Source organism: Lactuca serriola, chromosome 2 (assembly GCF_051521515.1).
Source record: "Lactuca serriola cultivar US96UC23 chromosome 2, Lser_US96UC23_V15, whole genome shotgun sequence".
Taxonomy (NCBI): domain Eukaryota; kingdom Viridiplantae; phylum Streptophyta; class Magnoliopsida; order Asterales; family Asteraceae; genus Lactuca; species Lactuca serriola.
Window position 1 is genome coordinate 205,409,102 of NC_136409.1, and position 17,313 is coordinate 205,426,414.

The 17,313-nt window shown below is 34.3% G+C and overlaps 1 protein-coding gene across 4 annotated transcripts; it reads right to left on the reverse strand.

The window, feature by feature from the left end:
- Positions 1 to 10,715: 10,715 nt before the first annotated feature.
- LOC145088238 (putative LRR receptor-like serine/threonine-protein kinase At1g67720) lies at positions 10,716 to 15,760 on the reverse strand. Of its 4 annotated transcripts, none has more exons than XM_079026497.1 (15): positions 15,647 to 15,760; positions 15,257 to 15,363; positions 13,989 to 15,026; positions 13,777 to 13,909; positions 13,632 to 13,703; positions 13,449 to 13,517; positions 13,292 to 13,363; positions 13,141 to 13,209; positions 12,885 to 13,039; positions 12,552 to 12,790; positions 12,342 to 12,468; positions 12,170 to 12,238; positions 11,898 to 12,084; positions 11,681 to 11,816; positions 10,716 to 11,601 (listed from the first exon to the last, which is right to left on the reverse strand). In XM_079026497.1, the coding sequence occupies exons 2-15, from the start codon at positions 15,336 to 15,338 to the stop codon at positions 11,278 to 11,280; spliced, it is 2,772 nt and encodes a 923-aa protein (XP_078882623.1). In that variant the 5' UTR covers positions 15,339 to 15,363; positions 15,647 to 15,760; the 3' UTR covers positions 10,716 to 11,277. The 4 variants fall into 4 exon arrangements, with proteins under 4 accessions (XP_078882623.1, XP_078882621.1, XP_078882624.1 ...); XM_079026495.1 differs by having other exon boundaries at positions 13,989 to 15,029; XM_079026498.1 differs by lacking the exon at positions 15,647 to 15,760 and adding an exon at positions 15,565 to 15,640.
- Between the last annotated feature and the right edge of the window lie 1,553 nt (positions 15,761 to 17,313).

Genomic DNA, 17,313 nt, shown 5'->3' on the forward strand with positions numbered 1-17,313 from the left:
GGTGACGATGCGACTTCGTGCCTATTTGATAAACCTTGGTGACGATGTGACTTCGTGCCTTTTGTGTAAACCCAGGTGACTATGAGACGTAGTGCCTATTGTGTAAACCCTGATGACTATGAGACGTAGTGCCAATTGTATGAACCCTGGTGACTATGCGACGTAGTGCCTGTTGTATAAACCGTGGTAGCAAATGGACTGTGTGCCAGTTCCTTAGGTAAACCCTTAGGAATGAATGAAGAAAGTATAATCGATTCTTAGGGTAAAACCTTAATACATAAAGAATATAATGGGGATGGGTATTTGGGTTGATTGTTGATAATTGAATTTAACAAATGTATTATTGTGGGTTGAAAACCCTATATGCTCACCAGGCTCCCAAGCCTGACCCACTCAGTTTTCTTTGTATCACAGGTATCAATACGAAGACATAATTCACTGAGAGAATAAAGGAGATGTAAATCATTAGTGTAAATAAATGTAAGTTCTGTTTATGCTTATGTGTCTGTATCGGAACATGACATCCCGAGATTTTGTTATATAATGAAAATACTTTTCTTTAAAAAATGATTTGATAAATTCTTATCATATTTTTTTATTTTGGGGACAAATTTCGCAACAATTTTCTTTAAACGATTACTCTGATTTTAAAAACAAAGCATAAACAAATCGGTCTTTTCTGGCCATGAAATTGGGGATGTCACACCATGCACCATCGGGTCAAGTACATACCAAAATAGTTATGGACTTAGACACTAATCCAACAGTCTCCCACTTGGATAAGTCTAATAACTATTCTGCGTATGACTTCAGATCCTGATCTGCAATCGTAGCTTTCCAAAGCCGCTGTGAACTCTGATCCTATCAGATACGCGTGTCCTTAGATAAGGGATCATATATTCCTCCATTCTAGATATCGTATGAGATATGATTTCAAATCATTCTCTTTGTACTATATCTCGATTCCCGATTTATGACAACTGACTAATTGAACAAATCAAATTAGCCCTAGCCCGGCCAAGCATTTATGTTTGTCATCACTAAATCATCGAGGGGCCCAAAGATATCGCTTTTATCCTTCTTTGGATAAAAGGAACGGATAAACTTTGATACAATGCTTGCTTGCACTCACTTACCGAATTACACACAACAATATGTTTTATAACACCAAGTTACTAGTGCGTTTACATATTATCAATGTGCAACCGATTTGCAAGATACAACTCACACATCTCGGTTTCAAGAATATAAGATGTTATCGTCTCACCAATTACTCGTGATACAATTCATGGAGTGATCCAAGTGAGCGTGGGTTTAATCCAATGCTCAAATCACATTCATAAGCACTCATGAACGTTGCAGCAAACATTTGCTTATGTCTAATGCTCTTTAGACAATCCACACACCAATTCACGAAAGTCTTCATTCATATCTACTTCCAACATATGAACGACTGTGGCCTGTTCGAATAATTCGATTATTCTTAATAAACTCAATTATTCTGGAAGTCAAAACATGCAAATGTGAAACACAAGAATAATACTAATCCCATATGGCCTCAAACCTTTGAGTATAAATAAAACACCTTTTATTTATCACCATATTGATTACTCATTATTTGTCGTTTCGGGTAATCAACTTCTTACTTGAATTACAACACTTGTCCCATGCTCCTAGCATGCACACAATGTTTACCTATGGTTCTTACTTTGTGAAATAGATCACATTGAACACGTTTCCAATCATTCTCATTTCACAACTCCAAATCCTTTTCATAAGTGAAAGAATATCAAATTCTTGCTACTTGTAGAATATGCTAGATTCTAACATTTTATGCAATGATCCTTTTGTGATTTCACTGCACCAAAGTCACAAAGACTATTGCCAATGATATTACAAAGTCCTCTATCGAAGATTGTTACAAGACAATTCCTTAGATATGATGTCTCTCACTCAAAGTACACTCCTTTGAACATCCTTTTGCATAAAGGTTTCTAATCTAGACATAGATTTTCAATATTCAATTCCCCATATGGACACGTTTCCATATTTTCCATATGACAACTCATTCTTAATAGAATCTTTTCTGTTCATAATAATTTCGATATTGTCCATCCAATACCATGCTTCCAACTACTCACAAGCAACCAATCCTCGTCGAACTTTGGATTGTCCTTTGATAGTTGTTTAATTATTTTAGTCAAAACCGATTCTAGTCCTTTTTCCCTCTAAATGCGCTAGACATTTGGAAAATTTTAGAATGGTCAAACATTAAAGCATTTGCAATCGATCCTATACCCGAAGCGTATGGGACATGACACAAAATGTTTTATTTGCTATGTTCTCAAAATTCGAATTGTGAAAAGGAATGTCGTAATCATAATCGAAATTTTAAGAGCACACTATGTACCCTTGACTAAATTTATTAACATTTCTCAACCTAAACCTTTAGATTTGAATGAAGCATAATATTCTTTCCCTTAATTATAGCAAAACAACTATTCCTTCCTTACAACTTTGCAAAGAATGACTCTTGTTTTCTATAATTAATATTGCCAACTTGCAATACGTGCCTTAATAATCATACAATCATAACTTTTATTCTCCCACTATCATGATGATTATTATAAGCATAACACTTATGCTCCCACTAGCTTCGACATGTATTCATAAACATCTTAACTTTCAGAAAAACAATGCTTATTGAATTTCTTAAGTTCATGTTCCTAATACTTAGTGCTTTGATAATCTTTTATCTAGGCTTCTTGAACTTATACACCTTTGCCTTAGATAGTTCATATGTGTGTGTAAACAATTGCCAAACCTCACAATTGAAATTATGGAAAGGGATACCGTAACCATAATCGAATTCGAGAATGCAATTTTACGATCACTATCTTCTTAAAATCTTTCTTAGTGAAAGCATTTCCTCACAATCATTTTCACGAAGGAGGAAATCTTATGACACTTAGATTTAAATGGTGTATATGTTCCTATCCATGTGAATTTGTTAAAACCAAAGTTTACGACAAATTCAAACTCAAATGGACCGAACTTTCTTAATCTTAATTTCTTGCCTTATGGTAGCACAGCTGCCCACCATGTCTTCCAAGTAGTTAAGCAGATCACCCTTTCCTATCAATGTACCTTTCATTGATTAAGGTGCTTTGCCTTTTATGCGTTCAAAATGAGAACTCATAGAACTCACATGCATAATTAACTCGATTGGATTGGCACGGAAACAAAATAATGTCATCACGATAGGTTGTAAACCTCAACTCGTGTGCTAGTGATGATCGATAAGGTTCATTTGATTTGTTCCTGAAACCTTTCAAGACTATTAAGACTCCCACTGACTCCTTGACATATAAGACTCTCTTGTCAATAACCATTTCTTGACAAACAGATATTCAAGAGTTAGTGTAGCTTTTATCAAAACACTTCATAAATTGGTCCTAGTTGGTCTTTGTCTTATTCAAGACATCACAACTTTCCACATTTAATGAATGTTATAAACCTTCTTTATTCTTGTCACTTATAGCCACAATCTTAATTTTAAGATTTGTTTTTGGAACGAAGTACGATTGATCTTTTGATTTAACCACTTCTTCAATTCTTGATTCCTCTTCTTAAACATACAATTGTACTAAGACTCACTTAGAGGATCAATTGAGATATGGTTCTTTATCATTAAGACCTATCATAAAGCATAAAAGGTACTCTCCCTTCTTCTTAGAATGGAGAACCTATTATCTTTCTGCCTACTTGATTCTTCTTATTTGTTTTACTATTGATTTAAACCTTTTTCATCAATTCACAATTACACTTAATCTTATAAGTATAATCACAGTTACTAAACCTTTAGTAAATCATGACGAATATCTTTGTTACTCTTATGGTGGACTTGATCAACACACAACTTTGTGTGCTCGATCTCATAGTCCTTCACTTTGTCAACGAATTATTCTAATTTCCAAATATGAAACTTCTCATTCATCATGCAACCAAGTTGCGTGATTCCAAATTTCTGTCCAATTGAAATTTGGGCGATGAGAAACTCTCCCTATTCGGTAAACTCTCGACTTTCCATAACATAATAAGAACCAAATCCATTATAGAAACATTCAAACATCAATTTTTCATATACGCCATTGCAAGGATAAATAAATAAAATAAAATCAAAATTTATTTTATTGCGGAAAAATTTGTCCTTACAATGCAATTCATTGAAAAACTATGCTAATAAATCTTTCTTAGCAATCTAATTCTAACTCTAAGTAGTAGCTCAAGAATCTAATCTTCGAGAAATGCGATCGAAATCCATTCCTTCACGGTTAGATTTTGCTCACTTCTTCCCTTAAGCTTCCTCTCTTTTCTTCGATCCTACAAAACATCAATTGTAATCTCATCACATTATGTATTAAGAATCTAGAATAGAAGCTTAAAAGAGTTAGTCAATGGATTTTACTTAAAGCAGAGCCATACGTTTTGACTCTCCCATCTCTTAGATCTCTTAGGTAAATAGGGCAACTTCGTCTCCAATGCCCCTTCTCTTGGCAATAAAATCAAATTGACTCTTTTGGAACAGAACATGGAACTACTTCAAACATTGTCTTTCTCTTATGATCAAACTTTTCGATCATAGCATGTCTTTCGTTGCCATTCTCTTTATCCATAGAGGTCTTGAAGGCAGATTCACCAATCAACTTTGCTTTTCTATTGCGCCAAACCATTGCTGATTCAGCAGCAACAAGCATATAGGTGAGATCTATAAGGGTCACGTCGCGGTTCATCATATAGTACTCTCTTACGAACTCACTATATGAGCTAGGAAGTGACTGAAGAACCCAATCAACAGCCGGCCATTTCCTCACAGACAACGGATCCCAACATTCTTAACCTATCAATGTGTGACTTCATCCCTAGGACGTGTACACACACCGACTTTCCTTCTTTATGTTTACTTGCCAAAAGGGATTGAGTGATCTTGAACTTTTCAAGCCTTTGAACTTGTGGGTTAGGGAGAATAATTTGAGGAGGAGGAGGAAGTGAAGTATGATCTCTTGTTCCTTGATCGAATCGTGGAATATCATCTTCATGTGGAATGCTTGTTCCACGGGATTTGGGAAGACCATAGTTGTCGAACTTTGACATCTACGAAACGGGAGAAAACGAATTCAAGTTAGTTGATTGATTGAGTCCTTAGTAAATCACCCAAATGAGATACTAAGGCTAGGACCCAACACAATATTCTACAACTCGGGAGAGGGATGCCGTAACCCAAATTGCAGAACATTTGAAGGTAAGTGAATGACGATTCACTAATTTCCACCATGAAAAACGAAAAAGAAATTTAGGTTTTAAATCTATGAAAACTCCTAGATCCTAAGAACATCCTATGTGCTCATACAAACCCTAATGCTTGGATCTATGTTTCTCTATTGTACATGCAAGTTATCCAAGACTATAAACCCTAATTCTAGCATACAAGTAATCATATTAACATATAATTAGGTTTAAGATATTACCTTGATTGTTATGTTGCAATAACAATCCCAAATCTCCTTGTATTGACTTTGGAAGGCTTAGAGTCACAAGTGTCACTCCTCTAATGACTTACAAACACCAAGAGAAAATGGAGAAGGTATAAAGAGAGAGGAGAGGTATAAGAATTCGTCCCTAAGATGCCTTAGGAAGGTCTGGACGAAATCATGAGCCAAAGGGGGTTTATATAGGTGCAGAGATAGGGTTTCAGTCCTTATCCTTATCTAGTTGCTTGCTTACCAAGCAACCCATAAGATAAGCCTTGAATCCTTATCATGGTCGAATTCTAAGGCCCTTATCACCTCAAATTCGTCCAACCTATCCTTAAGATAATCCTTACCTTATTTTGTAACTATCACATAATTACAATTCAGTCCCTCTAGTTTAATTAATTACATTTGACCACAAAATTAATTCTTAATTAATTATTGACCAATATTAATTAAACAAATATGATTTCTCCTTTAATATATTATTCTTATAACATATTAATAAATCATAATAACCTCTCTCTTTCTATTTATTTCTCCAATCAAGTTGCTTTGGTGAAAGCAACCCAAAAGGACCATGCACCATCGGGTCAAGTACATACCAAAATAGTTATGGACTTAGATACTAATCCAACAAAAACTAGGGCTTCCTTTAGTTATTCATAAAGGGATTTTGGTATGGGAGCTAGATCTGAAGTTGAAACTTCAGATCTGAACCTCTTTTGGGTCCTAAGTCCTTAAAGTTTCCAGCTCTTGCAAGGATGAGACTCTCCTAAGGTGTAAAGTTCCATTAGAAGCTTAGATTGGTCATTTAGAGCTTTTAGGGCCTTACATGCGTGTAAAGTTTGCAACTTTACGTGAGAAACAGGCCTTGGAAGCTTGGATCTGTAATCTGAAACCTTGGCATGGCTTAAAAAGTGTCTGCATGGAAGAAGGTCTGCAAGGACTCAGCGAGTTGCATAGCCAACTAGGCGAGTCATATGAAGATGGTCATGAACTCATCGAGTTGATGAACAAACTCGGCGAGTCCATTGATGATTGCCTTGAACTTGACGAGTCGTTCGAAGACTCGGCTAGTAGGCTAGGGTTTCTCCTAATTCTTGGACAAGTATGAACTCGGCGAGTTTAAAGGGAACTCGACGAGCCAATCTCGAATTTCACGACTTCTCGAATTCAGGAAGGACTCGACGAGTCGGTGAACTACACTCGACAATTTAAGTCAACATGGACTATTGAATTTGACTGTGGACTTTGACTTTGACCAAGAGTTGACCAATTGACCTCTGAGGGTATTCTGGTAATTTGGAGATTCATAAAAGGGTTTTATGGTAACTATAGGTGGTAGAGTTCGTGTTGGTGATTCGGGAGTTGAGCTTTCTAGTTTCGGACGACGGTTGCTAGGTGAGTTATCCTCAGTATACTAAGGGGTCTAAGGCACCAAGGCCGGCCCATTGGATGTGTTATCCTAGCAGTAGTTATGTTGAGTACGAGTTAGTTTTGCATGCTAGTGGTTATGCCAGTTAGGTAGATCTGTAGGACTGCCTATGATGTTATATGATGATTGCATGCTTGATAGTTATGTTATATGTTGATATGATGGGTGGGATGGGTTGGGGTTGTATTGCTTCGTGCGGTAGCCAACAAACCCTGGAGTATTCCAGATATGAGATGAGGCCCCGTTAGGCATTCCAGACTCACACTGAGGACTCGGAAGCATTCCAGATACGAGCTGAGGGCCCGATGGTATTCAAGACTCGTACTGAGGGCTCGATGGTATTCCAGATACGATCTGAGGGCCCGGTAGGTATTCCAGATACGATCTGAGGGCCCGGTAGGCATTCCAGACTCATACTGAGGGCCTAGGGGGTAATCCAGCTTGTAAAGTTGTGGACCCATTGCATGCAGTTTCAGTTTGTTATTATATGTTTATGTGGATTGTATGTGTATCGGTATTTTGGGGGAACTCACTAAGCTCTCGGGCTTACAGTTTCAGTTTATTGTTTCAGGTACATCAGCAGATCGCGGCAAGGCGAATGCGTGATCGTACAGCTCCTCATTTTTTTTCTATGTTTCCGGGAAAACTCTGATATTATACATTTTGAAAACCAAGTTGCAATGATTTTTAATGGTTGAAATGTTTTTAGAAGTTTAAATTGGTTTAGATTTTTGGGGTGTTACATCTCCGTTCCAGACTACTCCAACTTTGCAAAATGTCTTTTACCGGTGAAGAGCTCCAACATTTATGGACATGTGTCAATTGTTTGTATGATTATACGTGATTATATGTTCAAAATAAAGTTGTAGTGTTTCTTGTATGATTATATATGATTATTTAAAAATAATTCGTTTTTGCTTCGATTTCGATGGTTAACTATGATTAATTGGAATTAATCACATATAATTATAAAAATTTGAAGCAAAACGAATTATTTTCAATCCATACTACTATAAAAAATAATTCTAATTAATCAAAATTAACCTTCGAAACCGAATAAAAACAAATTATTTCTAATTAATCACATATAATCATATAAAAAACTTCAATGTTATTTTGAACATATAATCATACAAAAAATTAACACATACCAACAAATGTTGGAGCTTTTCATGGGTAAAAGACATTTTTCGAACTTAAAGTAGCCCAGAACAGAAAAATTAAAACATAATACGGAATGAGGGTTTTTGACAAGGGGCCATGATATTGGGTCAGATCTAACCCATTTAATAACATGACCTCGAATGTATGAATTCCAGACTAAGTATTTATTTTTATTTTTTTTTAAAAAGTGGTTATTTTTAAAAAATATTACATTACAATAATGTTTATATTACTAATTTCCCTATAAAAAACAAAACGTAAAAAAATATATTAAAAATGTTAAAAATGTATTCGAACAAGACATCAAAAAAGTTTATTCAAACAAAACATAAAAAGAAAAAACAGTAATACATGTATTCGGATAAAACGTCAAAAAATTTAAGAAATATATTTGAACAAAAAAGTCAAAAAAATATAAGCAGAAAAAAATAAAAAATTTAACATTATATTCAAAAAAATGTCAAAAAAAATTAATTCATAAAAAATATAAATATATAAAATATAAAGATAATAAATAATAGATAAAATTACATAAATGGTCCCTATGATTTGAACAAATTACATAAACGGTCCCTATGACAGAAAAGATAAATGTATCATTTTACAAAGGACGAAAAGTTTAACACCATTATTCAAAATGACCATATTTCTAATATTTTGAATCAACAAGGACCATCTGCAAACAATTCGTTATAAAGACTACAATTGATATGTCCTGTCAACCACAAGGAACATTTATGTAATTTTGTCGAGTTAATATGATCAGAAGATTTGCTTTTGCCGACTACCTTGCTAATTTGCTGTTTATTGTTGCTTTTATGGATGCTTTGTGATTAAAAAAAGCAAAGGATTTAAGCGGTAAAATAAAAAACTAAGGACACAATTACACAAATGATGATGATAGTGGCATTAAAAGCTATTATTTTATTAGATAGTATAAGTAGATATAGATACAAATATAAATATAAATTTTTATAATATTACCAAACGTTAAATTATAATAAGTTACCTTGCTCCAAACAAATCCAAAATATGTATAAAAATGGTAGTTACTTACCTTAAAAAATGATTTTGTCCGGAAAATAAATAACTTTGAATATACAATATTGTAAATATTTAACTATATGCATTTCGATATAGAGATATTTTTCGTCTGTAAATAAAATTTTATATAAATAAAAGTTGTGTTTTTTAGTTGTGTTATATAAGCAAATGACTATTTTATCGTTATTTTACTAGGAAAAAACATCATAAATGGTCCATGTGGTTACCCAAAATCTGAAGTTTAGTCCCCGTGGTTTATAAACGTCATAGATGGTCTCTGTGCTTCCAAAACTTTTGACGATTGGTCATTATTGCTAACTCCGTTAAGTTTTGTCCGTTAACCGAAATGTATTTTTTTTCATTTCATTACCACAGGGACCATTTATGATGTTTTCTATTATTTTTTTTTAAATAAAAATAATTATTTAATATGTAAAAGGTCTCTCTCTCTCTCTCTCTCTCTCTCTCTCTCTCTCTCTCTCTCTCTCTCTCTCTCTCTCTCTCTCTCTCTCTCTCTCATTTTGTCTTCTTGGAAATTAAAAAACTCATACTTACATATGCATCTTAAAATAGACACATAAAATCCAACAATTGCAAATGCATCATATGAAATCTAGTGAAGAAGAAAGGGATTAAATACCACCCCATGCTACCCCCATCATCCTCTTTTTCTCATTCGATGTCACCTCCCCCATTTCTTTCTAAGCCCAGATCGATGTGTATCACTTTCATCTTCTGAAATCAAACCGTTCTTAAATTTTTCATTTCAGGTAAATCGATAATATATTCTCTTTCTAGATCCGACTTCGATAGGTAGTGGTGTGAGGTAGTGGTGTGACAGAGAGAAACAGAGGGAGTCAAGGTGGCCTGGAAGGTGTTGATTCTTTATTCAGATATGTCGTCACCATAAGAGAGCACCGAAATTTGTAGAAATCATAGAAATTAAGATGAAATTGTTTCTACGCATTGACCCAAGATGAACGCGTAGATCGTATACTGAATTTGGGGCGACAACATGTAGACTGTATAACTCCCGACACCATTCTTCATCTTAGAAGTTAGGGTGAAGAAAAACCCAACTTCTGTCTCGGTACTGGGAGGAAGAAAAAACACAGCTTGTATATGTGTCAATCGGCACCTCCATTTCTTGATTTGTCCATCGAGTCCGAACCTTTCAAATTTAGGGTTCACCGAGTTCAAGCTTTCTTGATTTTGGGTTCATCAAGCTTGTATATGTGTCAATCGGCACCCACTGTTATCCTCAATATTTGGACTCACCGTGTATATCTTTCATATCAATAGTTGGATATAGATACAAAGTAGAAGAAGAATACGATGATGATGTATAAGAAAATGTTGATGCTGAATTTGGGTGTGATTGAATTAGATCTAGATACAGATTTCTAGATTTTTTTAGGTTTTGCAAAACCATTTTTAATCAAGTTACAAGGTGGGTATAGATTTGAGATTTGGGGGATCTTTATGAAGAGAGAGAGAGAGAGATAATACATATATTTTTTTAAATAAAATAAAGTAAATGACGAAAATGCCCTCAAATATAATAATAAAATAATAGTTAACGGCCAAAGCTAACGGAGTTAGCAAAAATGACCAATCGTCAAAAGTTTTGGAAGCACAGGGACCATCTATGACGTTTTTAAACCACGAGAACTAAACTTCAGATTTTGAATAACCACAAGGACCATTTATGATGTTTTTTCTTTTACTAGCCATAAGATGAGATACTCCTGGTATCCAATTCTATCCAATTTTGTACTTAGTGCCAGCAGCATACACCGCCCCATGTGAAGGTATGGTTCAGCAGCACTGTACATCGGCAAAGGTATGCAGCCAACTTTTCCATTGGGTTGTGTTGGCAGGCTCAATCTTTCTTCTCTCTTTTACCTACCATCAACACCACCGATTCATGACCAATTGAAGCATACATCATTTACAAACAAAACTCCCCTCAACAGTGAAGGTGAAACCTCAACAAATCGACAACATCCAAACCCAAATCAACGTTCTAAAGAATACCCTAAAACCCAAAATCGAATTACCTTTTCAAATTTCAACTAACCTATCAACAACTAGATCTACCTATCGAGCAGAAGGGAGTGCAACAGACTCATGAAACGACAAGTAAGGATCGCCACCATGATCAAGTAATCCCATATTCAACGAAGAATGAAAAGATGTCCGTGAAATTTCATCAGAACTACCTCCCTCTCCACCCTTCTCTATTGCAATCGCATCTTGAATCTCCTTAATAACTTCAGACATTGAAGGTCTCGTGTTTGCGTGAGGTTGGACACACATCAACGCTTTCTCTGCTATCTTCCACATCGATTGGATATCATAATCGTCTCCTAAACACGGATCAATTATCCCTTGAATGTCCCCGTTCTCTATATGAAACTTCGCCTGCAAAAAACCAACCCTAATTACCTCTCATGGATTCAACCATTTTTTTTTTCTTTTGTTTTTCACTTAAGAGCCTTACCCACTGCACAATGTTGCGGCAATTTATACCAAAGCTTTCGTTAGAAATGGCTTCTTTACCAGAAACCAGCTCAAGAAGAATAACTCCAAAACTGTAGATATCGCTTTTTTCTGTCAAATGATTCGAGATATAATATCTACAAATCACAAGTAAAGATGAAGATGAGAATCAACAAAATTATTCAAGAAATAAGAAATTAAATCGAACATTGACTTACTCAGGATCAAGATACCCAAGAGTGCCTCGAACTATGCTTGATACATGTGAAGTTCCATCAACTGCAAGTTTTGAGAGACCAAAATCTGAAACTTTGGCTTTCATGTTGTGATCAAGAAGAATGTTGCTTGTTTTCAAGTCTCTATGGATAATGGAAGGGACACAACCAGTATGAAGGTACTCGATTCCTAAAACAAAAACAAGATATATCATATATCAGTAAGAAAGGTTAAGTGCAAGAAATATCATCTCCTCTTAATAAGAAAAACAAACCTTTGGCAGATTCTTGAGCAATCTCCAGTCGCTTGATCCATCTGATTCTTTGTTCTTTTGCTAAAGGTCCTAATTTGTACACAGCCCATTGTTAATCAATGCCAAAAAGACTCAAAAAGACAAATGAGTCAAAACCAAAAGAGCAATCTGATGAGGTAGATTCAGAACTTACCATAAAGATGTTCTTTGAGAGTTCCATTATGCATGAATTCATAAACAAGAATATCCATCCCTTCTTCTTGGCAAAACCCATAGAATTTTACCAAGTTTCTATGATGTATTCTTGACAGAAGACTCACCTTCATAAATTGAATTCAAAAATATTTACGTCTATTGATTAAAAAAAAAAGAAAGAAACAAGATTTGTTGATAAAAAGTTAACCTCATTTGCAAATTCCTTCTTTCCTTGATGAATGTTGTTATTTCCAAGAAGCTTGACTGCAATCTCCTTTCCATCATTCAACTTACCATAATATACAGTTCCAAATCCACCAGATCCAAGTTTCTTCTCAAAATCCTTTGTTGCAATTCGAATTTCAGATAGTGTAAAACATCGGGCACCTTCTGAAGTTGTTGTTGTTGTTGTGTTCATAGAAGAAACATGCATGATGTGTTTAGGCTCTAACAAACAAAAAAAAAAGGACAATTAAATAAAAAATTATCATGAGACTATGAATCCTAAAATTGCAAAACTTACAGTAAAAAAAAATACTACCTTTCTTGTGATCTTTCTTCCCTTTGCGAATAAGCAGGCATGAGATTATGAACCCTAAAATTAAAACAGCAGCCCCAACCAGTAATCCAAAGATAATGTATACAATATTTCTTCCGTCATTACTTTGTTTATGAAGATTTTTGTTTCCAGTGTAGCTGATAAATCCAAAATCCACAAATAACAACTTAAAGATTAATGAGAATCTGAATCGTATATATTTTTAAAGTAAATGAAAAAAATAAATAAATAAACCAACTTTAAGACTATGTTCTTGTTCAGAAGACCAGGTGGCACGGATCCAGATAACAAGTTATTCTGCACATACCTGCATAGTGCATAGATTGACTTGTTGAAGTCAAACGTTGACTTTTCCATTTTTAAAGTCAAAATGAAAATAGAGTACTTACAGTTTACTTAAATTAGGTAAGTTTGCTAAAGAGGAAGGTAGATGACCAGTCAACCGATTGTTTTCAAGATGTCTGGATAAAAGTCTTATCAGATATGAATATGATCACAAATTATAGAATAACAATTAACAAGAGAATAAGTAAAAAGTTATTTTACATGATTTTTAAATTCGGGCATCCTGTAAAATCAGGGATTTGACCAGTCAACGCATTCCCATCAAGCCACCTATTGCAAGGAAAACGTATTTTAGACTATTTATTATTATGTACATATAATAATGTAACAAGAATAAGTAATTTTGGTTATGTACTAATTATGTATATGATAATATACACTTACAGTTCTTCTAAGCCGGTCAACTTGGTCAAATCCAAAGGGATGCTTCCACTCATGTTCTTATTAGACAATTTTCTGCATTGAAGGGTAGAATAGTCAATGCAAAGCATCAACATGATATATAAAGTTTCAAATTTGAAAAACTTACACCGATATAACCTTGGATTGAGGATCGGAATCACACTCCAACCATGACCATGGAACCGGTAAGCACGGATCACCACCTTCTTGGGCCCACTCTAACGACTTGTAAACAGATACTATACTCGCAACCACACCCCCTGAAACATCATGAAAAAGACTATAATACCCTTATATTGTTTACAAGAAAAAGGAGGGTAGAAATAGAATATTACATACCATCAAAAGAAGCATCAGCTATTTCCAGATATCTACTGATTTCAATCGCATTAAGAAGAGGGCCTTCAGTAGAATCAGATGTCTTCCCGAATCTAAAGGATAAAACAAAAGGAAGTGAAATGTTATAAAATCCGGGTTCATATAAACGGTATTTCCCCTGAGCATTTTCTTGGATGTTGACAATGGCTTTACTGATATCCGGAGCTCCGGGAAGAATTAGCCGGAATTTACGGGTTTTATTCTGATTTAAATCTTCAATTTCAGCAAAATAAGTGTAAGCCCAACCAAAACCCGGGAACCCGTCCAAATTCAATCGGTAAGTTAATGACCCGTTTCGACCCACTACAGCTGTCTGCATGACTTTCTGAGGGGGTAATTCGTCTTTTCCGACATCAATCGGTAATTTAGTGGAAACTTTTTGGGTCCCGGAAGCCACGTCGACAAGGTAATTTGCTTTTTTAACCAAATCCGATTGCCAAATTCTATCAAACGGGTCATCCGGGTACCTTACCGGATCTTCATTTTCTGCCCCGAAATTGATTCTAGCAGAAACACTTAGAAAAAATTGGTTCTCGAATGGCGTAAGGTAAATGGAGCCATTGAATTGTCGAAGCTCGAGTGTTGAGATGAAAGGAAGACCTGTTTTGGAATTGGATAAACAGATACTGATTGTAGGATCGGAAGCTAAAAAGATGAGTTCTTGAGATTCTATTGTGTTAGCGTCTGAGATGACGATTGTTGACCAGTGAGTGGGGCCCAGTGAGATGTCGAATTTAGGGTATACGTTGTTGTTATCGAAATTACCATATAAGAATGTAGCTCTTATGAGGTATCGAGTCCTGGTTTTCACGTTAAGTGAGTAGCAGTATTTCCGGTTATCCGCCGGAAAATATCGGAGTGTTTGATATTGTCGTCTGTTTTCGTTTTCGATGGAGATTTTAGTCGTTGTTCCGTATTTGATTTCATCGTCGGGAGTCCACTCCAGTCCGAGGTTGTCTGTGTGGTTCTTGTCGCCACCGCAATCTAGACTTATAAAACCTGCTACACGTAAGTAAAACAAGATTAATTATGCATCTTTCTTGATTCAAGATTCATGTTCATCCAAAAAGAATAAAGTTTAAGAACCCTAAAAACATGTTAATCGATGTTTAAGAAAAGTGATCATCGAATCAAGAAAACAGAGGATTTATCTAGAAAACAGTCAAATCAAGAAAAGTAAAATACATAGATAACATAAATAAGAATAATATGGAAGGAAAAAGGTGAACCTGGCATCTGGGATTTGGTGAACTCCATGAAACTGTGAAGAAGAAGAAGAATCGAGATGAACAAGAAACGATTAAACCCCATTCGGGTTCTATTCTATAATCTATATCTGCAAACGAGGTGGAAAATTGGGTTTAATAGAAGATCAAATCACAAAAACCACATGAAAAAGTGGCTGCATTTTGAATGAAAATATGGAAAAGATTGAATCTTTTAAACCCTAGAAACAAAAAGAAATTCTTCCCCTTTCTTTAAAGTTGAACAAGTTTTAGTTTAGTGGAAAAAGCGAAAAGAAACTGATGATTTTTACTTTTTAGGGGAATAATAACGTGGAGTGAACTGAGTATGAACAAGGAGAATGATTCTGGAAGAAGGTTGTGTTTAGTGTTTACCATTAGCAAGAAACAGGCGGGGCCTACTGGAATGTGCAAGCACTTCAGTTGGAGTTTAGGCTGGCTTATCTTTAATAATTTCACTTGTTATGATCATTTCGTCTAAAAAATCAAACGCCTTTTTAGTCGTTTTGATAATGATTATATGATATTTTTTAGGGTAGACTATAAACTTCATCATATCATATGGTATACTTAAGTTAGATATTCAGTTAAAAAAAAAATCGCAATTTCAGTTTCAAATTTTGCAATCTCAGTCACATATATGTTTTTTTTGGATCAAAATTAATGATTTTTCTTTTTGTTTGAATTTATGATTAAATCTTTAACTATTTGAGATTGCATTTAATCAAATGATATGTGCATGTTTTAGAAAAATGACATACCCGAGTTTTTATACCTTTTTTTTTTATCATGTTTGAAAAGGACGGAAAACAATATTTAAAACATCAAATAAGATTTTAGAAATAATAAAAATCAGATCTAAAACATATTTACCCCATATTAAAACCATTTTATTCAAAAAAAAAAAAATCAAACATTAGTTTTCTCTTTCAAGAATGAAATTATGTAAAGCATAGTTGTAAAATCACGAGTCAAGAAAAATGATGAAGGTGCAGAAAATAAAAGAATCAAGTCTGCCTCCAAGACTCCAAGTTGAAAGAACTAAACACCAAAATCATGCATATCACCAAAATCACCAGTCTACCACATATTTTTTGTCTATCCAACCTTAAAAGTGTGTAAAATAACTTGCTCAAAAAAATAAGGAGAAAAGTAAATAATAATAATAATAATAATAATAATAATAATAATAATAATAATAATAATAATAATGTGAGTGTAACCTAAATTGTTCGAAATAAATAATATATTCCATCAAATTAACCTTGGAAGACCAAATTGTTATCAAATACTGTAGTATTTTAGATTAAGAATGCAAAATTTGAATTTTTTGAACTTTGCTCGTAGCAATGGAAATTTTTTGACTAAATTTTCAAGTTTAACATTAAATTGTTTGGTTTTTACATACTAGATGCTTAAAATCCCAATTTGAAGAAACTAACAACAAAACAAAAATTAAGTTGGACCGAAAACGATAGCAAATAGAATACCGAACAATCAATCTAGAAACAATAGCCACCATACGAATTTATGTGGTTCCACTAATGATGTGATAGTGAATAATTGTGAGATATGCCTATTAAGACATCTTCTTTTCAACATATGAATATGTTCATTTATAAATATTGTCGACGTATGTATATTAAGACATCTTATTTTCAACATACGTATATGTTCGTTCATGAATACTTATAATATTATGCCTATTAAGGCATCTCACTATGTGATTTATGCTCATTTTTTAATACTTGTCAATATTGTTGTGAGGTGGGTGGTGTTCTTCAAGACCCAAGATCGCAAAAGAAGAAATAGGATACACTTAAATGTGTGTGAGCTATGGAAGGAAAAAGGGCCCTTCAACTATTGTTTGATGTATGTTTTGGTAAAATTCTTACTAGTTTTCACATTGTACTTTGTCATTTTTAGTTTAAGAAACCAATTTTCCATAATGCGATGCGAAAGCATCCTATAAAGCTACTACATTCGTATTTCTAATTTGCCATTATTAACTTTGAAATATATTTGTGTTCGAGTTGCCATTA

Coding starts and splice junctions, on each gene's coding strand:
- LOC145088238 (XM_079026495.1), bottom strand. CDS start 15,338: ATGGGGTTTAATCGTTTCTTGTTCATCTCGATTCTTCTTCTTCTTCAC. Junction 13,040..13,140: donor AACAAGAACATAGTCTTAAA/GTTGGTTTATTT, acceptor TGGATTTATCAG/CTACACTGGAAACAAAAATC. Junction 11,602..11,680: donor GCCGCAACATTGTGCAGTGG/GTAAGGCTCTTA, acceptor GGTTTTTTGCAG/GCGAAGTTTCATATAGAGAA.